Source organism: Heptranchias perlo, unplaced genomic scaffold (genome assembly GCF_035084215.1).
Source record: "Heptranchias perlo isolate sHepPer1 unplaced genomic scaffold, sHepPer1.hap1 HAP1_SCAFFOLD_982, whole genome shotgun sequence".
NCBI classification, from domain to species: domain Eukaryota; kingdom Metazoa; phylum Chordata; class Chondrichthyes; order Hexanchiformes; family Hexanchidae; genus Heptranchias; species Heptranchias perlo.
This window is the reverse complement of record NW_027140028.1, coordinates 2,773-27,144: the sequence shown is the minus strand read 5'-3', so window position 1 is coordinate 27,144 and position 24,372 is coordinate 2,773. Positions and strand designations below refer to the sequence as shown.

At 54.8% G+C, this 24,372-nt stretch overlaps 2 protein-coding genes across 2 annotated transcripts in view; one reads left to right on the top strand and one right to left on the bottom strand.

Annotated features, from left to right (window-relative positions):
* The window catches only part of rnf20 (ring finger protein 20, E3 ubiquitin protein ligase), a 30,481-nt gene extending 19,230 nt beyond the window's left edge, over nt 1–11,251 (top strand). The window contains exons 11-15 of the mRNA XM_067981886.1: nt 278–395; nt 512–661; nt 1,340–1,552; nt 2,768–2,898; nt 11,194–11,251. Of these exons, the coding sequence (XP_067837987.1) occupies nt 278–395; nt 512–661; nt 1,340–1,552; nt 2,768–2,898; nt 11,194–11,251 (670 nt within the window). The remainder of the gene's footprint in view (nt 1–277; nt 396–511; nt 662–1,339; nt 1,553–2,767; nt 2,899–11,193) is intronic.
* On the bottom strand, nt 11,249–22,056 carry LOC137320136 (uncharacterized). The gene is made up of 7 exons (XM_067981887.1): nt 21,981–22,056; nt 20,636–20,797; nt 17,528–17,581; nt 14,475–14,485; nt 14,226–14,388; nt 12,578–12,748; nt 11,249–11,515 (listed from the first exon to the last, which is right to left on the bottom strand). The coding sequence occupies exons 1-7, from the start codon at nt 22,016–22,018 to the stop codon at nt 11,329–11,331; spliced, it is 786 nt and encodes a 261-aa protein (XP_067837988.1). The 5' UTR covers nt 22,019–22,056; the 3' UTR covers nt 11,249–11,328.
* Nucleotides 22,057–24,372: the final 2,316 nt, after the last annotated feature.

The following is a 24,372-nucleotide window of genomic DNA, read 5'->3' as shown; positions in this document are numbered from 1 at the left end:
CGCGCCTCGGCGCTCCTCCTCCTCCCCACCCACCCACCCAATGGACGCCCTTCTCCCTCCCTAAAACCGCTCGGCTCTGACGCGAGGGCCCCCACGGTCGAATGCCCCGGCAAGGCCCCCCCCCCCCCCCCCCACTGCGACGGCACGGTGCACGCGCCCCACCTCTGGGCGGAGGCTGTGCTCCAGGCCGCGGCGGTGTCTCTCCTCCCCTCCCCCTCTCCCCAAACCCGCTCTTTCCCTCCGTACTCACCGCCTCTCCCCTCCCCTCCCCCTGCAGGAAGGCCCAGGAGAGCCAGAAGGAGATGAAGCTGCTGCTGGATATGTACAAGTCGGCCCCCAAGGAACAAAGGGACAAGGTGCAACTCATGGCGGCAGAAAAGAAGGCTAAGGCGGAGGTAGGGCCAGACCTGAGGTTGGCGGGGTGGGGGGCGCGGGGAGGAGCGGGCGGGCGGGAGGGCGGTGGTGATAACCTCCTCTGTTGTAAGACCCAGCACCCGCCCGTTATTTGCAGGTGGAAGAACTGAAGCTGAAAATAAAAGACATGGAGGAGAAGGAGAAGAGGGAGAGCAAGAAGCTGGCGGACGAGGACGCCTTGAAGAAGATCAAGTTCGCGGAGGAGCAGATCGAGCACCTGCAGAAGAAGCTGGCGGCCACCAAGCAGGTGAGGGCGCGCGGGGCGGTGCCTCGGGAGCTCCCGGCGGGAGCGAGGGGTGTCTCGGGAGACCCCCGGGCCGTGCTGCTGCGGTCGATGACGGGACCCACTGAACGGCCGTCGTCGTTGGGTCGGGGGGCGGCCCGGCCGCGACGGCTTCCGTGGTCGAACGTCCCTCTGGCGCGTCAGTGACGAGCACGGGTGAGGAGTCGGGGCTGGGGGGGGAGGGCCGATGGAGGAATGGGCGGGTAAGTGGGAGTCGAGGCGCAGATCGGTCCGGGTCTGACCGAACGGAGGAACGGGCCCGAGGGGCTGAACGGCCTCCTCCTGTTCAGAGGACGGGTTTCTCCCCTCTTCGGTACGGCCCCCCACCCAGGCATTCGATGCAGGGTGAATGACTCCCTGGCCTGCGGCCGTGCCCCCTCGGTCACCGTGGGGCCGCCCACGGGGAGGGGAGAGGGCAGCGACTGGCTCTCTCCCTCGTTCCCGGCCTCGCTCCCTCTCCCCACTCCCTCTGCTCCTCCTTCCCCTCCCCTCGCTCCATTTCCGCCCCCGCCCGAAGAAACGCAGCTCCGTATTTCAGTCCCTTGTACCTTGTGCGGCCGGGCAGGGCAGGTCAGCTCGGCGCAGGGGGTTGAAAGTGTCTCCTTTTGAAAGTCACCCCGAGCCTGTCTCCCTGTCGAGCAGGAGGAGGAGGCCCTCCTGTCTGAGATGGACGTGACGGGCCAGGCCTTCGAGGACATGCAGGAGCAGAACATCCGGCTGATGCAGCAGCTGCGGGAGAAGGACGACGCCAACTTCAAGCTCATGTCGGAGCGGATCAAATCCAACCAGATCCACAAGCTGCTGCGTGAGGAGAAGGACGAGCTGACGGACCAGGTCCTCACCCTCAAAACACAGGTAGGGAGAACCCCAAATATCCACCGCTACCTCCCGGGCCTCGCCCCCCCCCGGGCCCGGCCCCCTCGGCCGCTCTGCAACTCGCTCTGGTCGTCTCTTTCCCCCCGGCTCCGCCCCCCACTTCCGGTCGTCGTGTCTCCATCTCCTCCCCCCGGTCCCCCTCCGGCCGTCGTCGTGTCTCCGTCTCTCCCCCCCCGGTCCCCCTCCGGCCGTCGTCGTGTCTCTGTCTCCCCCCCCCCCCCGGTCCTCCTCAGATCGTCGTCTCCGTCTCTGCCCCCCCCGGTCCCCCTCCGGTCGTCGTGGTCGTGTCTCCGTCTCCTCCTCCCCCCGGTCCCCCTCCGGCCGTCGTCGTGTCTCTGTCTCCCCCCCCCCCCCCCCCCCCCCCGGTCCTCCTCCGATCGTCGTCTCCGTCTCTGCCCCCCCCGGTCCCCCTCCGGTCGTCGTGGTCGTGTCTCCGTCTCCTCCTCCCCCCGGTCCCCCTCCAGCCGTCGTCGTGTCTCCGTCTCCTCCCCCCCCCCCCCCCCGGTCCCCCTCCGGCCGTCGTGGTGTCTCCGTCTCCCCCCCTTCCTCCTCCGGTCGTCGTCTCCGTCTCTCCCCCGCCCCCCCCCCCCCCCGGTCCCCCTCCGGTCGTCGTGGTCGTGTCTCCGTCTCCTCCTCCCCCTGGTCCCCCTCCGGCCGCCGTCGTGTCTCCGTCTCCTCCCCACCCCCCCAGTCCCCCTCCGGTCGTCGGCGTGTCTCCGTCTCCTCCCCCCGTTCCCCCTCCGGCGGCCGTCGTCGTGTCTCCCTCTTTCCCCCCCCCCCCCCCCGGTCCCCCTCCGGTCGTCGTGGTGTCTCCGTCTCCTCCCCCCGGTCCCCCTCCGGTCGTCGTCGTCGTGTCTCCGTCTCCCCCCCCCCATTCGCCCTCCGGCCGTCGTCGTGTCTCCGTCTCCTCCCCCCGGTCCCCCTCCGGCCGTCTCCGTCTCCTCCTCCCGTCTCCGTCTCCTCCTCCCCGTCCCCCTACGGCCGTCGCCGCGTCTCCCCCTCCCCCTCCCCCTTCGGTCGTCGTCGTGTCACCTCCCCCCTCACTCTCTATCATTGGGGTGGCGGATCGAGAGAAACGAGGGAGGGAGGAAGGAGGCACCGGGTCAGGCGGGAGTGGAAGGTAAAGTCAGGGTGCCTCCTCCAGTCGTTGCACCCCTCCTTCCCTCAGTAACCGGGTGCCCTCTTGTTTCCCAGGTGGATGCCCAACTCCTGGTGGTCCAGAAGCTGGAGGAGAAGGAGCGAGTCCTGCAGAGCAACCTGGCCACGGTGGAGAAGGAGCTGACCCTGAGGAGCCAGGCCCTGGAGCTCAACAAGAGGAAGGTAAGGCACGTTCCAAACTTCTGTTCCACTCTCCCGATTCTCCCTCGATCCAAACCTTCACTCTTTGGCAGCACCGTCCAAACATTAGACACACTGTCCTTTCCCCCTCTGGGACCGGGTCTCTCTCTGCGTTAGATACACTGTCCTTTCCCCCTCTGGGACCGGGTCTCACAGTGCGTTAGATACACTGTCCTTTCCCCCTCTGGGACTGGGTCTCTCAGTGCGTTAGATACACTGTCCTTTCCCCCTCTGGGACCGGGTCTCTCTCTGCGTTAGATACACTGTCCTTTCCCCCTCTGGGACCGGGTCTCACAGTGCGTTAGATACACTGTCCTTTCCCCCTCTGGGACCGGGTCTCACAGTGCGTTAGATACACTGTCCTTTCCCCCTCTGGGACCGGGTCTCTCTCTGCGTTAGATACACTGTCCTTTCCCCCTCTGGGACCAGGTGTCTCAGTGCGTTAGATACACTGTCCTTTCCCCCTCTGGGACCGGGTGTCACAATGCGTTATAGAATCATAGAAGTTTACAACATGGAAACAGGCCCTTCGGCCCAACATGTCCATGTCGCCCAGTTTATACCACTAAGCTAGTCCCAATTGCCTGCACTTGACCCATATCCCTCTATACCCATCTTATCCATGTAACTGTCCAAATGCTTTTTAAAGGACAAAATTGTACCCACGTTAGATACACTGTCCTTTCCCCCTCTGGGACCGGGTCTCACAGTGCGTTAGATACACTGTCCTTTCCCCCTCTGGGACCGGGTGTCACAGTGCGTTAGATACACTGTCCTTTCCCCCTCTGGGACCGGGTCTCACAGTGCGTTCGATACACTGTCCTTTCCCCCTCTGGGACCGGGTCTCACAGTGCGTTAGATACACTGTCCTTTCCCCCTCTGGGACCGGGTCTCACAGTGCGTTAGATACACTATCCTTTCCCCCTCTGGGACCGGGTCTCACAGTGTGTTAGATACACTGTCCTTTCCCCCTCTGGGACCGGGTCTCACAGTGTGTTAGATACACTGTCCTTTCCCCCTCTGGGACCGGGTCTCTCAGTGCGTTCGATACACTGTCCTTTCCCCCTCTGGGACCGGGTCTCACAGTGCGTTAGATACACTGTCCTTTCCCCCTCTGGGACCGGGTGTCACACTGCGTGAGATACACTGTCCTTTCCCCCTCTGGGACCGGGTCTCACAGTGTGTTAGATACACTGTCCTTTCCCCCTCTGGGACCGGGTCTCACAGTGTGTTAGATACACTGTCCTTTCCCCCTCTGGGACCGGGTCTCTCAGTGCGTTAGATACACTGTCCTTTCCCCCTCTGGGACCGGGTCTCACAGTGCGTTAGATACACTGTCCTTTCCCCCTCTGGGACCGGGTCTCACAGTGCGTTAGATACACTGTCCTTTCCCCCCTCTGGGACCGGGTCTCTCTCTGCGTTAGATACACTGTCCTTTCCCCCTCTGGGACCGGGTCTCACAGTGCGTTAGATACACTGTCCTTTCCCCCTCTGGGACCGGGTCTCACAGTGTGTTAGATACACTGTCCTTTCCCCCTCTGGGACCGGGTCTCACAGTGCGTTAGATACACTGTCCTTTCCCCCTCTGGGACCGGGTCTCTCTCTGCGTTAGATACACTGTCCTTTCCCCCTCTGGGACCGGGTGTCTCAGTGCGTTAGATACACTGTCCTTTCCCCCTCTGGGACCGGGTCTCACAATGCGTTATAGAATCATAGAAGTTTACAACATGGAAACAGGCCCTTCGGCCCAACATGTCCATGTCGCCCAGTTCATACCACTAAGCTAGTCCCAATTGCCTGCACTTGACCCATATCCCTCTATACCCATCTTATCCATGTAACTGTCCAAATGCTTTTTAAAGGACAAAATTGTACCCGCGTTAGATACACTGTCCTTTCCCCCTCTGGGACCGGGTCTCACAGTGCGTTAGATACACTGTCCTTTCCCCCTCTGGGACCGGGTCTCACAGTGCGTTAGATACACTGTCCTTTCCCCCTCTGGGACCGGGTCTCACAGTGCGTTAGATACACTGTCCTTTCCCCCTCTGGGACCGGGTCTCACAGTGCGTTAGATACACTGTCCTTTCCCCCTCTGGGACCGGGTCTCACAGTGCGTTAGATACACTGTCCTTTCCCCCTCTGGGACCGGGTGTCACAGTGCGTTAGATACACTGTCCTTTCCCCCTCTGGGACCGGGTCTCACAGTGCGTTCGATACACTGTCCTTTCCCCCTCTGGGACCGGGTCTCACAGTGCGTTAGATACACTGTCCTTTCCCCCTCTGGGACCGGGTCTCTCAGTGCGTTAGATACACTATCCTTTCCCCTTCTGGGACCGGGTCTCACAGTGTGTTAGATACACTGTCCTTTCCCCCTCTGGGACCGGGTCTCACAGTGTGTTAGATACACTGTCCTTTCCCCCTCTGTGATCGGGTCTCTCAGTGCGTTCGATACACTGTCCTTTCCCCCTCTGGGACCGGGTCTCACAGTGCGTTAGATACACTGTCCTTTCCCCCTCTGGGACCGGGTCTCTCAGTGCGTTAGATACACTGTCCTTTCCCCCTCTGGGACCGGGTCTCTCTCTGCGTTAGATACACTGTCCTTTCCCCCTCTGGGACCAGGTCTCACAGTGCGTTAGATACACTGTCCTTTCCCCCTCTGGGACCGGGTCTCTCTCTGCGTTAGATACACTGTCCTTTCCCCCTCTGGGACCGGGTCTCACACTGCGTTAGATACCCTGTCCTTTCCCCCTCTGGGACCGGGTCTCACAGTGTGTTAGATACACTGTCCTTTCCCCCTCTGGGACCGGGTCTCAGTGTGTTAGATACACTGTCCTTTCCCCCTCTGGGACCGGGTCTCTCTCTGCGTTAGATACACTGTCCTTTCCCCCTCTGGGACCGGGTCTCACACTGCGTTAGATACACTGTCCTTTCCCCCTCTGGGACCGGGTCTCACAGTGCGTTAGATACACTGTCCTTTCCCCCTCTGGGACCGGGTCTCACAGTGCGTTAGATGCACTGTCCTTTCCCCCTCTGGGACCGGGTCTCTCTCTGCGTTAGATACACTGTCCTTTCCCCCTCTGGGACCGGGTCTCACACTGCGTTAGATACACTGTCCTTTCCCCCTCTGGGACCGGGTCTCTCACTGCGTTAGATACACTGTCCTTTCCCCCTCTGGGACCGGGTCTCTCAGTGCGTTAGATACACTGTCCTTTCCCCCTCTGGGACCGGGTCTCACAGTGCGTTAGATACACTGTCCTTTCCCCCTCTGGGACCGGGTCTCACAGTGCGTTAGATACACTGTCCTTTCCCCCTCTGGGACCGGGTCTCTCTCTGCGTTAGATACACTGTCCTTTCCCCCTCTGGGACCGGGTGTCTCAGTGCGTTAGATACACTGTCCTTTCCCCCTCTGGGACCGGGTCTCACAATGCGTTATAGAATCATAGAAGTTTACAACATGGAAACAGGCCCTTCGGCCCAACATGTCCATGTCGCCCAGTTCATACCACTAAGCTAGTCCCAATTGCCTGCACTTGACCCATATCCCTCTATACCCATCTTATCCATGTAACTGTCCAAATGCTTTTTAAAGGACAAAATTGTACCCGCGTTAGATACACTGTCCTTTCCCCCTCTGGGACCGGGTCTCACAGTGCGTTAGATACACTGTCCTTTCCCCCTCTGGGACCGGGTCTCACAGTGCGTTAGATACACTGTCCTTTCCCCCTCTGGGACCGGGTCTCACAGTGCGTTAGATACACTGTCCTTTCCCCCTCTGGGACCGGGTCTCACAGTGCGTTAGATACACTGTCCTTTCCCCCTCTGGGACCGGGTCTCACAGTGCGTTAGATACACTGTCCTTTCCCCCTCTGGGACCGGGTGTCACAGTGCGTTAGATACACTGTCCTTTCCCCCTCTGGGACCGGGTCTCACAGTGCGTTCGATACACTGTCCTTTCCCCCTCTGGGACCGGGTCTCACAGTGCGTTAGATACACTGTCCTTTCCCCCTCTGGGACCGGGTCTCTCAGTGCGTTAGATACACTATCCTTTCCCCTTCTGGGACCGGGTCTCACAGTGTGTTAGATACACTGTCCTTTCCCCCTCTGGGACCGGGTCTCACAGTGTGTTAGATACACTGTCCTTTCCCCCTCTGTGATCGGGTCTCTCAGTGCGTTCGATACACTGTCCTTTCCCCCTCTGGGACCGGGTCTCACAGTGCGTTAGATACACTGTCCTTTCCCCCTCTGGGACCGGGTCTCTCAGTGCGTTAGATACACTGTCCTTTCCCCCTCTGGGACCGGGTCTCTCTCTGCGTTAGATACACTGTCCTTTCCCCCTCTGGGACCAGGTCTCACAGTGCGTTAGATACACTGTCCTTTCCCCCTCTGGGACCGGGTCTCTCTCTGCGTTAGATACACTGTCCTTTCCCCCTCTGGGACCGGGTCTCACACTGCGTTAGATACCCTGTCCTTTCCCCCTCTGGGACCGGGTCTCACAGTGTGTTAGATACACTGTCCTTTCCCCCTCTGGGACCGGGTCTCAGTGTGTTAGATACACTGTCCTTTCCCCCCTCTGGGACCGGGTCTCTCTCTGCGTTAGATACACTGTCCTTTCCCCCTCTGGGACCGGGTCTCACACTGCGTTAGATACACTGTCCTTTCCCCCTCTGGGACCGGGTCTCACAGTGCGTTAGATACACTGTCCTTTCCCCCTCTGGGACCGGGTCTCACAGTGCGTTAGATGCACTGTCCTTTCCCCCTCTGGGACCGGGTCTCTCTCTGCGTTAGATACACTGTCCTTTCCCCCTCTGGGACCGGGTCTCACACTGCGTTAGATACACTGTCCTTTCCCCCTCTGGGACCGGGTCTCTCACTGCGTTAGATACACTGTCCTTTCCCCCTCTGGGACCGGGTCTCTCAGTGCGTTAGATACACTGTCCTTTCCCCCTCTGGGACCGGGTCTCACAGTGTATTAGATACACTGTCCTTTCCCCCTCTGGGACTGGGTCTCACAGTGTGTTAGATACACTGTCCTTTCCCCCTCTGGGACCGGGTCTCACAGTGTGTTAGATACACTGTCCTTTCCCCCTCTGGGACCGGGTCTCACAGTGTGTTAGATACACTGTCCTTTCCCCCTCTGGGACCGGGTCTCACAGTGCGTTAGATACACTGTCCTTTCCCCCTCTGGGACCGGGTCTCACAGTGCGTTAGATACACTGTCCTTTCCCCCTCTGGGACCGGGTCTCACAGTGCGTTAGATACACTGTCCTTTCCCCCTCTGGGACCGGGTCTCACAGTGCGTTAGATACACTGTCCTTTCCCCCTCTGGGACCGGGTCTCACAGTGTGTTAGATACACTGTCCTTTCCCCCTCTGGGACCGGGTCTCACAGTGCGTTAGATACACTGTCCTTTCCCCCTCTGGGACCGGGTCTCACAGTGTGTTAGATACACTGTCCTTTCCCCCTCTGGGACCGGGTCTCACAGTGAGTTAGATACACTGTCCTTTCCCCCTCTGGGACCGGGTCTCACAGTGCGTTAGATACACTGTCCTTTCCCCCTCTGGGACCGGGTCTCACAGTGTGTTAGATACACTGTCCTTTCCCCCTCTGGGACCGGGTCTCACAGTGTATTAGATACACTGTCCTTTCCCCCTCTGGGACTGGGTCTCACAGTGTGTTAGATACACTGTCCTTTCCCCCTCTGGGACCGGGTCTCACAGTGTATTAGATACACTGTCCTTTCCCCCTCTGGGACCGGGTCTCACAGTGTGTTAGATACACTGTCCTTTCCCCCTCTGGGACCGGGTCTCTCAGTGTGTTAGATACACTGTCCTTTCCCCCTCTGGGACCGGGTCTCACAGTGTGTTAGATACACTGTCCTTTCCCCCTCTGGGACCGGGTCTCACAGTGTGTTAGATACACTGTCCTTTCCCCCTCTGGGACCGGGTCTCACAGTGTGTTAGATACACTGTCCTTTCCCCCTCTGGGACCGGGTCTCACAGTGCGTTAGATACACTGTCCTTTCCCCCTCTGGGACCGGGTCTCACAGTGCGTTAGATACACTGTCCTTTCCCCCTCTGGGACCGGGTCTCACAGTGCGTTAGATACACTGTCCTTTCCCCCTCTGGGACCGGGTCTCACAGTGTATTAGATACACTGTCCTTTCCCCCTCTGGGACTGGGTCTCACAGTGTGTTAGATACACTGTCCTTTCCCCCTCTGGGACCGGGTCTCACAGTGTATTAGATACACTGTCCTTTCCCCCTCTGAGACCGGGTCTCACAGTGTGTTAGATACACTGTCCTTTCCCCCTCTGGGACCGGGTCTCACAGTGTGTTAGATACACTGTCCTTTCCCCCTCTGGGACCGGGTCTCACAGTGTGTTAGATACACTGTCCTTTCCCCCTCTGGGACCGGGTCTCACAGTCCGTTAGATACACTGTCCTTTCCCCCTCTGGGACCGGGTCTCACAGTGCGTTAGATACACTGTCCTTTCCCCCTCTGGGACCGGGTCTCACAGTGCGTTAGATACACTGTCCTTTCCCCCTCTGGGACCGGGTCTCACAGTGCGTTAGATACACTGTCCTTTCCCCCTCTGGGACCGGGTCTCACAGTGCGTTAGATACACTGTCCTTTCCCCCTCTGGGACCGGGTCTCACAGTGTGTTAGATACACTGTCCTTTCCCCCTCTGGGACCGGGTCTCACAGTGCGTTAGATACACTGTCCTTTCCCCCTCTGGGACCGGGTCTCACAGTGTGTTAGATACACTGTCCTTTCCCCCCTCTGGGACCGGGTCTCACAGTGTATTAGATACACTGTCCTTTCCCCCTCTGGGACTGGGTCTCACAGTGTATTAGATACACTGTCCTTTCCCCCTCTGGGACCGGGTCTCACAGTGTGTTAGATACACTGTCCTTTCCCCCCTCTGGGACCGGGTCTCACAGTGTGTTAGATACACTGTCCTTTCCCCCTCTGGGACCGGGTCTCACAGTGTGTTAGATACACTGTCCTTTCCCCCTCTGGGACCGGGTCTCACAGTGTGTTAGATACACTGTCCTTTCCCCCTCTGGGACCGGGTCTCACAGTGCGTTAGATACACTGTCCTTTCCCCCTCTGGGACCGGGTCTCACAGTGCGTTAGATACACTGTCCTTTCCCCCTCTGGGACCGGGTCTCACAGTGCGTTAGATACACTGTCCTTTCCCCCTCTGGGACCGGGTCTCACAGTGTATTAGATACACTGTCCTTTCCCCCTCTGGGACCGGGTCTCTCAGTGTGTTAGATACACTGTCCTTTCCCCCCTCTGGGACCGGGTCTCAGGCTGCGTCGGACGCACTGTCCCTCACACCCACCACCTCCAACAAAATCTGAATACTGCGGCTGCTGACGATCTCCATCACCACCAGGTCACACACCATCCCGACTTGGAAAATATATCGGCCGTTCCTTCATTGTCGCTGGGTCAAAATCCTGGATCTCCCTTCCTAACAGCACTGTGGGAGAACCTTCACCACACGGGACTGCAGCGGTTCAAGAAGGCGGCTCACCACCACCTTCTCGAGGGCAATTAGGGATGGGTAATAAATGCTGGTCGTCATATTACCAAACAGTCTAGGGAGTCGTGTGGAATTAAATTAAAGGGTTGATAGTTGAAAAGCAATGGCACACATTTAAAGAAATATTTCAATATTCTCACTGAACATACATTCCATTGCGGGATAAAAACTCCATGGGAAGAGTGATCCATCCCTGTCTAACTAAAGAAGTTAAGGATGGTATTAGATTAAAAGAAGAGGCTTATAATGTTGCCAAGAGCAGTAAGCCTGAGGATTGGGAGAGTTTTAGAAACCAGTAAAGGATGAGCAAAAAATTGATAGAGGGAGAAAATAGAATATGAGAGTAAACTAGCAAGAAATTTCAATGCAGATGGTAAGAGCTTCGACAAGTATGTAAAAAGGAAGAGATTAGCGAAAGTAAACATTGGTCCCTTAGAGGCTGAGACAGGAGAAGTTAGAATGGGGAATAAGGAAATGGCAGAGATGTTTAGAAAGTATTTTGTATCTGTCTTCACAGTGGAAGACACAAAAAGCACACCAGAAATAGTGGGGAACCAAAGGTCTACTGAGAGTGAGGAACTTGAAACAATTGATATCAGTAGAGAAAAAGTACTGGAGAAATTAATGGGACTAAAAGCCGACAAATTGAATGGGGAGCAGGTTCGAGGGGCCGAATGGCCTACTCCTGCTCCTTCTGTTCTTATGATCAAACGACAGCTTGCATTTACAGAGTGTACAGTAAGAGGGGGAGAAGCCGACGGGCAGCACGAGACAGGAGGACGGACTGAATCATTGCACTTTATTTCAACGTAAACATCAATAGAAAATGAGAGAAAAAAAATTAACCGGCCCAAGCCCCCGCCCCTCACAGTTCCATCTCGTCCTCCGGCCGCTGTGAACCCCCGGCCGATTGCCGGGTGTCTCGGTCCAGCACGATCCCTCTCTCCCGTCCCGGGCCTCTGCCGTCTCCGTCCAGTCTCAGGGCCCGGATGGCTCTTTCAATGACGTTGCCGGGGGGCTGCCAGAGTATCAGCTCGGTACAGGGGTGGCTCCTGAGAAAGATTAGGGCGCAAACGTCAGCGGCTGCTCCACCCACCTCGGCCCCTTTGTTCAATTTTTTAAAAAATCGGTGGGCAACTCGACTGTGGGGGGCATCGCGACCAATCTGAAGTCCAAGCAAGCGTCGCCAGAGTGGGACCAGAAACAAGAGCCTGGGCTTCAGTTACCCCATTCCCTTCTCCCCCCCCCCCCCCCACACCCCAAAGATAACCCCAAGACTCCACATCGGAGTCAGTTCACTCCGCACAGGCCGAGGATGCAGCCTGGGCCTTTCCTGCTCTGTGGGGCCCGAGTCCCTGCGGTTCTCCCCGCATCCGAGGGAGTGACCTCCTGGCTGAAGGAGGCGGCGGAGTCGAGGAGCGCATAATCCCCCCCCGGCAGTGAGAGGAGCAGGATACACAGCTGGCCAATCGGAGAATCAGAGCATCTGTCAGCAGAGGAGGAGGAGGCCACTCGGCCCATCGTGCCTGCGCTGGCTCTTTGAACGAGCTCTGCAATTAATCCCACTCTTCCCCCGACCCTGCTCCTTTCCCGGAGACCGGGAAATTTCCCCACTTCAAGTATTTACCCAATTCCCCCTTTTGAAAGTTATTATTGAATCTGCTTCCACCGCCCTTTCAGGCAGTGAATTCCAGATCATCACAACTCACTGCGTGAAAACATTCTCCTCATCTCCCCCTCTGTTTCTTTCCCCGATTATCGTAAATCTGGGTCCTCTGGTTCCCGACCCTCCTGCCCACTGGAAACAGTTTCTCCTTATTTACTCGATCAAAACCCCTCGTGATTGTGAACACCCTCGATCAAATCTCCCCTTAACCTTCTCTGCTCTGAGGAGAACGACCCCAGGTTCTCCCGTCTCTCCACATAAACCGAGGTCCCTCATCCCTGGAACCATTCTGGTAAAACTCCTCCGCACCCTCTCCAAGGGCCTGGACATCCTTCCTAAAGTGCAGTGCCCAGAATTGGACACAATTCTCCAGCAGTTCAGAAAAGTTCCCCAATCCCTCCCTTAGTCAAGGTGACGGAGGGGGTCTCGGGGAGCAGGGCGAACTCACATTGACCACAGGACCTCCCTGGGCAGGATGTCCTCCAGTGGACTCTCCAGTCTCCTCTGGATGGCCGAAGAGACCACGATCACTCGGCTGTCACTCATGTCGAACATGCCTTCCACAATCACGTCCTTCTTGTCCGTAGAGTCGATGCCCCATTCACCTCCCAGCGCAATCCTGAGAAAGAGGACAGGTCCCGTCAAACACTCCCAGGGCAGGTACAGGGTTAGATACAGAGTAAAGCTCCCTCTGCACTGTCCCATCAAACACTCCCAGGGCAGGTACAGGGTTAGATACAGAGTAAAGCTCCCTCTGCACTGTCCCATCAAACACTCCCAGGGCAGGTACAGGGTTAGATACAGAGTAAAGCTCCCTCTACACTGTCCCATCAAACACTCCCAGGGCAGGTACAGGGTTAGATACAGAGTAAAGCTCCCTCGACACTGTCCCATCAAACACTCCCAGGGCAGGTACAGGGTTAGATACAGAGTAAAGCTCCCTCTGCACTGTCCCATCAAACACTCCCAGGGCAGGTACAGGGTTAGATACAGAGTAAAGCTCCCTCTACACTGTCCCATCAAACACTCCCAGGGCAGGTACAGGGTTAGATACAGAGTAAAGCTCCCTCTACACTGTCCCATCAAACACTCCCAGGGCAGGTACAGGGTTAGATACAGAGTAAAGCTCCCTCTACACTGTCCCATCAAACACTCCCAGGGCAGGTACAGGGTTAGATACAGAGTAAAGCTCCCTCTACACTGTCCCATCAAACACTCCCAGGGCAGGTACAGGGTTAGATACAGAGTAAAGCTCCCTCTACACTGTCCCGTGGAACACTCCCAGGGCAGGTACAGGGTTAGATACAGAGTAAAGCTCCCTCTACACTGTCCCATCAAACACTCCCAGGGCAGGTACAGGGTTAGATACAGAGTAAAGCTCCCTCTACACTGTCCCGTGGAACACTCCCAGGGCAGGTACAGGGTTAGATACAGAGTAAAGCTCCCTCTACACTGTCCCATCAAACACTCCCAGGGCAGGTACAGGGTTAGATACAGAGTAAAGCTCCCTCTACACTGTCCCATCAAACACTCCCAGGGCAGGTACAGGGTTAGATACAGAGTAAAGCTCCCTCTACACTGTCCCATCAAACACTCCCAGGGCAGGTACAGGGTTAGATACAGAGTAAAGCTCCCTCTACACTGTCCCATCAAACACTCCCAGAGATAGGGAGAGGGGGGCGAGGGGCCATGGAGGGATATGAACACAAGGATGAGAATTTTAAAATCGAGGCGTTCCCGGACCGGGAGCCAATGTCGGTCCAGCGAGCACAGGGGGGTGATGGGGTGAACGGGACTTGGCGAGTTAGGATACGGGGGGGCAGCGGGAGTTTTAGATGAGTTGATGGTTACGGAGGGTGGAAGGTGGGAGGCCGGACCAGGGGAGCATTGGAATAGTCCGAGTCTGGAGGTCACAAAGGGCACGGGGTGAGGGTTTCAGCAGCAGATGAGCTACGGCACGGACGGAGACGTAGACGGGCGATGTTCGAGGTTGGACTAGGCGGTCTTGGTAATGGAGCGGATATGGGGTCAAAAACTCCCCTCCCCTCCCAAATCGTCCCCTCTCCTCCCGACTCGTCCCCTCCTCTCCTGACTACCTGCGCTCCAGATCCTGGAAATGGCGTTCCTTGTCTGTGTGGAGCTGCCCCCTGGCAACGGGGAACCCGTTGGAGCCGTAGACGTGATCGTTGCTGAGACTCAGGCAGGTGAAGCGGGGCGGCCATGCCCTCCTCCGACAGGAAGTGCTTGCGGGAGGGTCCCCTGCGGGAAAGGAGAGATGAGCGATCAGAACAGAGCGATCGGAACAGAGCGAGCGGCCGTTAGATCGAACAAATGGATCAACCCACCTGATACAGCTCTGGGGGCCGGTTTTATTCCAATCGACAGAAAGTAGCAGTTATACATCTATATACTTACCAGTAGGATATCCATCGGGGCTGCCACCTACTCACCGATCCAGGCCAATTCTCAGCATGGAACATCACACTTTGAGTACTGTGCACAGTTCTGGTCTGCATACATGGAATGTATAGCACAGAAACAGGCCATTCGGCCCCACTGCTCCATGCCGGCGTTTATGCTCCACACGAGCCTCCTCCCTCCCTACTCCATCTCACCCTCTCACCATCTCCTTCCATTCCTCTCTCCCTCATGTGTTTATCCAGCTTCCCCTTAAATCCATCTACACTATTCACCTCAACTACTCCTTGTGGGAGCGAGTTCCACATTCTCACCACTCTCTGGGGAAAGAAGTTTCTCCTGAATTCCCCTATTGGATTTATTAGTGACTATCTTATATTTATGGCCCCCTAGTTCTGGTCTCTCCCCCACAAGTGTAAACATCTTCTCTACGTCTACCCTATCGAACCCTTTTATAATCTGAAAGACCTCGATCAGGTCACCCCTCAGTCTTCTCTTCTCCAGAGAAAAGAGCCCAACCTGTTCGTTCTTTTCTGATGGGTATAACCTCTCAGTTCTGGTGTCATCCGAGTAAATCTTTTTTGCACCTTCTCCAGTGCCTCTATATCCTTTTTATAATATGGAGAACAGAACTGTGCACGGTGCTCCAAGTGTGGTCTAACCAAGGTATATGGAGACCAGAACTGTGCACAGTGCTCCAAGTGTGGTCTAACCAAGGTATTTGGAGACCAGAACTGTGCACAGTGCTCCAAGTGTGGTCTAACCAAGGTATATGGAGACCAGAACTGTGCACAGTGCTCCAAGTGTGGTCTAACCAAGGTATATGGAGACCAGAACTGTGCACAGTGCTCCAAGTGTGGTCTAACCAAGGTATATGGAGACCAGAACTGTGCACAGTGCTCCAAGTGTGGTCTAACCAAGGTATATGGAGACCAGAACTGTGCACAGTGCTCCAAGTGTGGTCTAACCAAGGTATATGGAGACCAGAACTGTGCACAGTGCTCCAAGTGTGGTCTAACCAAGGTTCTATACAAGTTTAACATAACTTCTCTGCTTTTCAATTCTATCCCTCTGGAAATGAACCTCAGTGTTTGATTTGCCTTTTTTTATGTCCTTATTAACCTGCGTCTCTACTTTTGGTGATTTGTGTATCTGTACCCCCAGATCCCTCTGCTCCTCTCCCCCATTTAGACTCTTATTATCCAATCAGTGTGTGGCCTCCTTATTCTTCCCACCAAAATGCACCACCTCACATTTATCGATATTGAAATTCATTTCCCAATTACACGCCCATTCTGTACGTTTATTAATATCCTCTTGTATTTTGACCCATTCTTCCTGTGTATTAACGACACCCCCCAATTTGGTGTCATCCTCAAATTGAGAAATTGTACTTCTGATTCCTGAGACCAAATCTTTAATGTAAATTGTGAACAACAGTGGTCCCAGCACCGATCCCTGGAGTACACCATTTCCCACCATTTGTATATACCTGGGTTAGACCACACTTGGAGCACTGTGCACAGTTCTGGTCTCCATATACCTTGGTTAGACCACACTTGGAGCACTGTGCACAGTTCTGGTCTCCATATACCTTGGTTGGACCACACTTGGAGCACTGTGCACAGTTCTGGTCTCCATATACCTTGGTTAGACCACACTTGGAGCACTGTGCACAGTTCTGGTCTCCATATACCTTGGTTGGACCACACTTGGAGCACTGTGCACAGTTCTGGTCTCCATATACCTTGGTTGGACCACACTTGGAGCACTGTGCACAGTTCTGGTCTCCATATACCTTGGTTAGACCACACTTGGAGCACTGTGCACAGTTCTGGTCTCCATATACCTTGGTTAGACCACACTTGGAGCACTGTGCACAGTTCTGGTCTCCATATACCTTGATTAGACCACACTTGGAGCACTGTGCACAGTTCTGGTCTCCATATTATAAAAAGGATACAGAGGCACTGGAGAAGGTGCAAAAAAGATTTACTAGGATGATACCAGAACTGAGAGTTTTTACCTATCAGAAAAGATTGAACAGGCTGGGGCTCTTTTCTCTGGAAAAGAGAAGACTGAGGGGTGACCTGATCGAGGTCTTTAAGATTATGAAAGGGTTCGATAGGGTAGACGTACAGAAGATGTTTCCACTTGTGGGGGAGACCAGAACTCGGGGCCATAAATATAAGATAGTCACTAATAAATCCAATAGGGAATTCAGGAGAAACTTCTTTCCCCAGAGAGTGGTGAGAATGTGGAACTCGCTCCCACAAGGAGTAGTTGAGGTGAATAGTGTAGATGGATTTAAGGGGAAGCTGGATAAACACATGAGGGAGAGAGGAATAGAAGGAGATGGTGAGAGGGTGAGATGGAGTAGGGAGGGAGGAGGCTCGTGTGGAGCATAAACGCCGGGATAGAGCAGTGGGGCCGAACGGCCTGTTTTTTATGCTGTAAACTCGATGTAACTCTGGGTGTTTCCAGGATGCAACAAGAAGATTTGACTTGGAGAAGGAAGACGATGAGAGCAAAAGATCCAAGAGAGGGGACAACGGCAGTTTGAGGAGTGTTTCAGGAACGGAAACTTCGAGAAGGGCTTTCGCGTCCCTGCGGTCGGAGGTAGACGGGAAACGAGAGGCCCAGGGAGACAACGTCAAGAGCAACATGCTGCACAGGAAGGGGGACAGGAGGGCGACGAGTCCTGGCTACTCCAGAAGGAGCAGAGCAAATCGAGTCGGGCCGATCGTCCGCAGCTGGTGAGCTGAGGGAGGGGTGTTGCGACCCTGCGACCCTGCTCTCTGAACGGGAGGCCGAGGGAGAGTCAGAGAGCGAGAGCTCCCGCTGGGGACCTCCTGTTCACCAGGGGACAGGCTCACTCAGCACAGGCCCGGAATGGAGCCTGGGGCTCGCCTGCTCTGTGTGGGGGGGCCTCAGTCCCACATCGGGCGAGCTGTTTACTGACCAATGCCTGAACACTCACTCTCCTTCTTTCTCGCTGTGCCGTTTAATCGTCACCATCCCAGGGGGGTCACTCCTGCAAAACAGAGTAACAGAGACAGAGATCAGAGCTGCTCACCCAGTCCACAGTCCAGCAAACACTCCCAGGGGCAGGTACAGGGTTAGATACAGAGTAAAGCTCCCTCTACACTGTCCCATCAAACACTCCCAGGGCAGGTACAGGGTTAGATACAGAGTAAAGCTCCCTCTGCACTGTCCCATCAAACACTCCCAGGGCAGGTACAGGGTTAGATACAGAGTAAAACTCCCTCTACACTGTCCCATCAAACACTCCCAGGGCAGGTACAGGGTTCGATACAGAGTAAAGCTCCCTCTACACTGTCCCATCAAACACTCCCAGGGCAGGTACAGGGTTAGATACAGAGTAAAGCTCCCTCTACACCGTCCCATCAAACACTCCCAGGGCAGGTACAGGGTAAGATACAGAGTAAAGCTCACTCTACACTGTCCCATCAAACACTCCCAGGGCAGGTACAGGGTTAGATACAGAGTAAAGCTCCCTCTACACCGTCCCATCAAACACTCCCAGGGCAGGTACAGGGTTAGATACAGAGTAAAGCTCCCTCTACACTGTCCCATCAAACACTCCCAGGGCAGGTACAGGGTTAGATACAGAGTAAAGCTCCCTCTACACTGTCCCATCAAACACTCCCAGGACAGGTACAGGGTTAGATACAGAGTAAAGCTCCCTCTACACTGTCCCATCAAACACTCCCAGGGCAGGTACAGGGTTAGATACAGAGTAAAGCTCCCTCTGCACTGTCCCATCAAACACTCCCAGGGCAGGTACAGGGTTAGATACAGAGTAAAGCTCCCTCTACATTGTCCCATCAAACACTCCCAGGGCAGGTACAGGGTTAGATACAGAGTAAAGCTCCCTCTACACCGTCCCATCAAACACTCCCAGGGCAGGTACAGGGTTAGATACAGAGTAAAGCTCCCTCTACACTGTCCCATCAAACACTCCCAGGGCAGGTACAGGGTTAGATACAGAGTAAAGCTCCCTCTACACTGTCTCATCAAACACTCCCAGGGCAGGTACAGGGTTAGATACAGAGTAAAGCTCCCTCTACACTGTCCCATCAAACACTCCCAGGACAGGTACAGGGTTAGATACAGAGTAAAGCTCCCTCTACACCGTCCCATCAAACACTCCCAGGGCAGGTACAGGGTTAGATACAGAGTAAAGCTCCCTCTACACCGTCCCATCAAACACTCCCAGGGCAGGTACAGGGTTAGATACAGAGTAAAGCTCCCTCTACACCGTCCCATCAAACACTCCCAGGGCAGGTACAGGGTTAGATACAGAGTAAAGCTCCCTCTACACTGTCCCATCAAACACTCCCAGGACAGGTACAGGGTGAGATACAGAGTAAAGCTCCCTCTACACCGTCCCATCAAACACTCCCAGGGCAGGTACAGGGTTAGATACAGAGTAAAGCTCCCTCTACACCGTCCCATCAAACACTCCCAGGGCAGGTACAGGGTTAGATACAGAGTAAAGCTCCCTCTACACTGTCCCATCAAACACTCCCAGGACAGGTACAGGGTGAGATACAGAGTAAAGCTCCCTCTACACCGTCCCATCAAACACTCCCAGGGCAGGTACAGGGTTAGATACAGAGTAAAGCTCCCTCTACACTGTCCCATCAAACACTCCCAGGACAGGTACAGGGTTAGATACAGAGTAAAGCTCCCTCTACACTGTCCCATCAAACACTCCCAGGGCAGGTACAGGGTTAGATACAGAGTAAAGCTCCCTCTACACTGTCCCATCAAACACTCCCAGGGCAGGTACAGGGTTAGATACAGAGTAAAGCTCCCTCCACACTGTCCCGTCAAACACTCCCAGGACAGGTCCAGGGTTAGATACAGAGTAAAGCTCCCTCTACACTGTCCCATCAAACACTCCCAGGGCAGGTCCAGGGTTAGATACAGAGTAAAGCTCCCTCGACACTGTCCCATCAAACACTCCCAGGGCAGGTACAGGGTTAGATACAGAGTAAAGCTCCCTCTACACTGTCCCATCAAACACTCCCAGGGCAGGTCCAGGGTTAGATACAGAGTAAAGCTCCCTCCACACTGTCCCATCAAACACTCCCAGGGCAGGTACAGGGTAAGATACAGAGTAAAGCTCCCTCTACACTGTCCCATCAAACACTCCCAGGGCAGGTACAGGGTTAGATACAGAGTAAAGCTCCCTCTACACTGTCCCATCAAACACTCCCAGGGCAGGTACAGGGTTAGATACAGAGTAAAGCTCCCTCTACACTGTCCCATCAAACACTCCCAGGGCAGGTACAGGGTTAGATACAGAGTAAAGCTCCCTCTACACTGTCCCATCAAACACTCCCAGGGAAACAATAACTTGTATTTATATAGTGCCTTTAACGTAGTAAAACGTCCCCTAAGGGGCTTCACTGCCGCGTAATCAGACAAAATGTGACACCGAGCCACACAATGAAATATTAAGACAGGAAAAGGTGGGTTTTAAGGAGCATCTTAAAGAAGGAGGGAGAGAGGGGGAGAGGTTTAAGGAGGGAATTCCAGAGCTTCGGGCCCAGGCAGCTGAAGGCACGGCCGCCAATGGTGGAGCGATGGGAATCGGTGATGGACAAGAGGCCGGAATTGGAGGAGAGCAGAGATCTCGGAGGGTTGTCGGGGCTGGAGGAGGTTACAGAGATAGGGAGGAGGGGGAGAGGGGCCATGGAGGGATTTGAACACGAGGATGAGAATTTTAAAATCGAGGCGTTCCCAGACCGGGAGCCAATGTCGGTCCAGCGAGCACAGGGGGGTGATGGGTGAACGGGACTGGGTGCGAGTTAGGATACGGGGGGGGCAGCAGGAGTTTTAGATGAGTTGATGGTTACGGAGGGTGGGAAGTGGGAGGGCAGCCAGGAGAGCATTGGAATAGTCCGAGTCTGGAGGTCACAAAGGGCACGGGGTGAGGGTTTCAGCAGCAGATGAGCTGAGGCAGAGGCGGAGACGGGCGATGTTACGGAGTTGGAAGCAGGCGGTCTTGGTGTTGGAGCAGATATGGCGTCGAAAGCTCCCCTCCCCTCCCGACTACCTGCGCTCCAGATCCTGGAAGTGGCGTTCTTTGTCTGTGTGGAGCTGCCCCCTGGCAATGGGGAACCCGTTGGAGCCGTAGACGTGATCATTGCTGAGACTCAGGCAGGTGAAGCGGGCGGCCATGCCCTCCTCCGACAGGAAGTGCTTGTGGGAGGGTCCCCTGCGGGAAAGGAGAGATGAGCGATCGGAACAGAGCCGAGCGGCCGTTAGATCGAACGAGTGGATCAACCCACCTAATACAGCTCTGGGGGCCGGTTTTATTCCAATCGACAGAAAGTAGCAGTTATACATCTATATACTTACCAGTAGGATATCCATCGGGGCTGCCACCTACTGACCGATCCAGGCCAATTCTCAGCATGGAACATCACACTTGGAGCACTGTGCACAGTTCTGGTCTCCATATACCTTGGTTAGACCACACTTGGAGCACTGTGCACAGTTCTGGTCTCCATATACCTTGGTTAGACCACACTTGGAGCACTGTGCACAGTTCTGGTCTCCATATACCTTGGTTAGACCACACTTGGAGCACTGTGCACAGTTCTGGTCTCCATGTTATTAAAAGGATTTAGAGGCACTGGAGATGGTGCAAAAAAGATTTACTAGGATGATACCAGAACTGAGAGGTTAGAATTATCAGGAAAGACTGAACAGGCACGGACTCTTTTCTCTGGAAAAGAGAAGACTGAGGGGTGACCTGATCGAGGTCTTTAAGATTATGAAGGGGTTCGATAGGGTAGACGTAGAGAAGATGTTTCTACTTGTGGGGGAGAGACCAGAACTCGGGGCCATAAATATAAGATAGTCACTAATAAATCCAATAGGGAATTCAGGAGAAACTTCTTTCCCCAGAGAGTGGTGAGAATGTGGAACTCGCTCCCACAAGGAGTAGTTGAGGTGAATAGTGTAGATGGACTTAAGGGGAAGCTGGATAAACACATGAGGGAGAGAGGAATAGAAGGAGATGGTGAGAGGGTGAGATGGAGTAGGGAGGGAGGAGGCTCGGGTGGAGCAGAAACACCGGCATGGAGCAGTGGGGCCGAATGGCCTGTTTCTGTGATGTAAATTCAATGTATATAATACTAATAGTCTCCAGGATGCAAAGAGTCAAGTACATGACTTGGACAAGATATAACGCTCCTACAAAGGTCCAAGAGAGGGCACGAGGATGGTTTGGGGCATGGACAAGATCTTTCGTGTCCCTGCGGTCAGAGGTCGACAGGTAACAAGAAACACTCAGCACAGGCCCGGAATGGAGCCTGGGGCTCGCCTGCTCTGTGTGGGGGGGCCTCGGTCCCACACCGGGCGAGCTGTTTACTGACCAATGCCTGAACACTCACTCTCCCTCTTTCTCGCTGTGCCGTTTAATCGTCACCATCCCAGGGGGGTCACTCCTGCAAAACAGAGTAACAGAGACAGAGATCAGAGCTGCTCACCCAGTCCACAGTCCAGCAAACACTCCCAGGGGCAGGTACAGGGTTAGATACAGAGTAAAGCTCCCTCTACACTGTCCCGTCAAACACTCCCAGGGCAGGTACAGGGTGAGATACAGAGTAAAGCTCCCTCTACACTGTCCCATCAAACACTCCCAGGGCAGGTACAGGGTTAGATACAGAGTAAAGCTCCCTCTGCACTGTACCGTCAAACACTCCCAGGGCAGGTACAGGGTTAGATACAGAGTAAAGCTCCCTCTACACTGTCCCATCAAACACTCCCAGGGCAGGTACAGGGTTAGATACAGAGTAAAGCTCCCTCTACACTGTCCCATCAAACAGTCCCAGGTCAGGTACAGGGTCAGATACAGAGTAAAGCTCCGTCTACACTGTCCCGTCAAACACTCCCAGGGCAGGTACAGGGTTAGATACAGAGTAAAGCTCCCTCTACACTGTCCCATCAAACACTCCCAGGGCAGGTACAGGGTTAGATACAGAGTAAAGCTCCCTCAACACTGTCCCATCAAACACTCCCAGGGCAGGTACAGGGTTAGATACAGAGTAAAGCTCCCTCTACACTGTCCCATCAAACACTCCCAGGGCAGGTACAGGGTTAGATACAGAGTAAAGCTCCCTCCACACTGTCCCATCAAACACTCCCAGGGCAGGTACAGGGTTAGATACTGAGTAAAGCTCCCTCTACACTGTCCCATCAAACACTCCCAGGGCAGGGACAGGGTTAGATACAGAGTAAAGCTCCCTCTACACTGTCCCATCAAACACTCCCAGGGCAGGTACAGGGTTAGATACAGAGTAAAGCTCCCTCTACACTGTCCCATCAAACACTCCCAGGGCAGGTACAGGGTTAGATACAGAGTAAAGCTCCCTCTACACTGTCCCATCAAACACTCCCAGGGCAGGTACAGGGTTAGATACAGAGTAAAGCTCCCTCCACACTGTCCCATCAAACACTCCCAGGGCAGGTACAGGGTTAGATACAGAGTAAAGCTCCCTCTACACTGTCCCATCAAACACTCCCAGGGCAGGGACAGGGTTAGATACAGAGTAAAGCTCCCTCTACACTGTCCCATCAAACACTCCCAGGGCAGGTACAGGGTTAGATACAGAGTAAAGCTCCCTCTACACTGTCCCATCAAACACTCCCAGGGCAGGTACAGGGTTAGATACAGAGTAAAGCTCCCTCTACACTGTCCCATCAAACACTCCCAGGGCAGGTACAGGGTTAGATACAGAGTAAAGCTCCCTCCACACTGTCCCATCAAACACTCCCAGGGCAGGTACAGGGTTAGATACAGAGTAAAGCTCCCTCTACACTGTCCCATCAAACACTCCCAGGGCAGGGACAGGGTTAGATACAGAGTAAAGCTCCCTCTACACTGTCCCATCAAACACTCCCAGGGCAGGTACAGGGTTAGATACAGAGTAAAGCTCCCTCTACACTGTCCCATCAAACACTCCCAGGGCAGGTACAGGGTTAGATACAGAGTAAAGCTCCCTCTACACTGTCCCATCAAACACTCCCAGGGCAGGTACAGGGTTAGATACAGAGTAAAGCTCCCTCCACACTGTCCCATCAAACACTCCCAGGGCAGGTACAGGGTTAGATACAGAGTAAAGCTCCCTCTACACTGTCCCATCAAACACTCCCAGGGCAGGGACAGGGTTAGATACAGAGTAAAGCTCCCTCTACACTGTCCCATCAAACACTCCCAGGGCAGGTACAGGGTTAGATACAGAGTAAAGCTCCCTCTACACTGTCCCATCAAACACTCCCAGGGCAGGTACAGGGTTAGATACAGAGTAAAGCTCCCTCTACACTGTCCCATCAAACACTCCCAGGGCAGGTACAGGGTTAGATACAGAGTAAAGCTCCCTCTACACTGTCCCATCAAACACTCCCAGGGCAGGTACAGGGTTAGATACAGAGTAAAGCTCCCTCCACACTGTCCCATCAAACACTCCCAGGGCAGGTACAGGGTTAGATACAGAGTGAAGCTCCCTCTACACTGTCCCATCAAACACTCCCAGGGCAGGTACAGGGTTAGATACAGAGTAAAGCTCCCTCTACACTGTCCCGTCAAACACTCCCAGGGCAGGTACAGGGTGAGATACAGAGTAAAGCTCCCTCTACACTGTCCCATCAAACACTCCCAGGGCAGGTACAGGGTTAGATACAGAGTAAAGCTCCCTCTGCACTGTACCGTCAAACACTCCCAGGGCAGGTACAGGGTTAGATACAGAGTAAAGCTCCCTCTACACTGTCCCATCAAACACTCCC

Excerpts from the sequence above, each read along its gene's own strand:
- LOC137320136 (XM_067981887.1), bottom strand. The coding sequence starts at position 22,018 with ATGGTGACGATTAAACGGCACAGCGAGAAAGAGGGAGA. Across the intron at positions 17,582-20,635 it reads TTCCAGGATCTGGAGCGCAG|GAGTGACCCCCCTGGGATGG; the intron begins GTAGTCGGGAGG and ends TCTGTTTTGCAG. Across the intron at positions 12,749-14,225 it reads TTCCAGGATCTGGAGCGCAG|GATTGCGCTGGGAGGTGAAT; the intron begins GTAGTCAGGAGA and ends CCTCTTTCTCAG.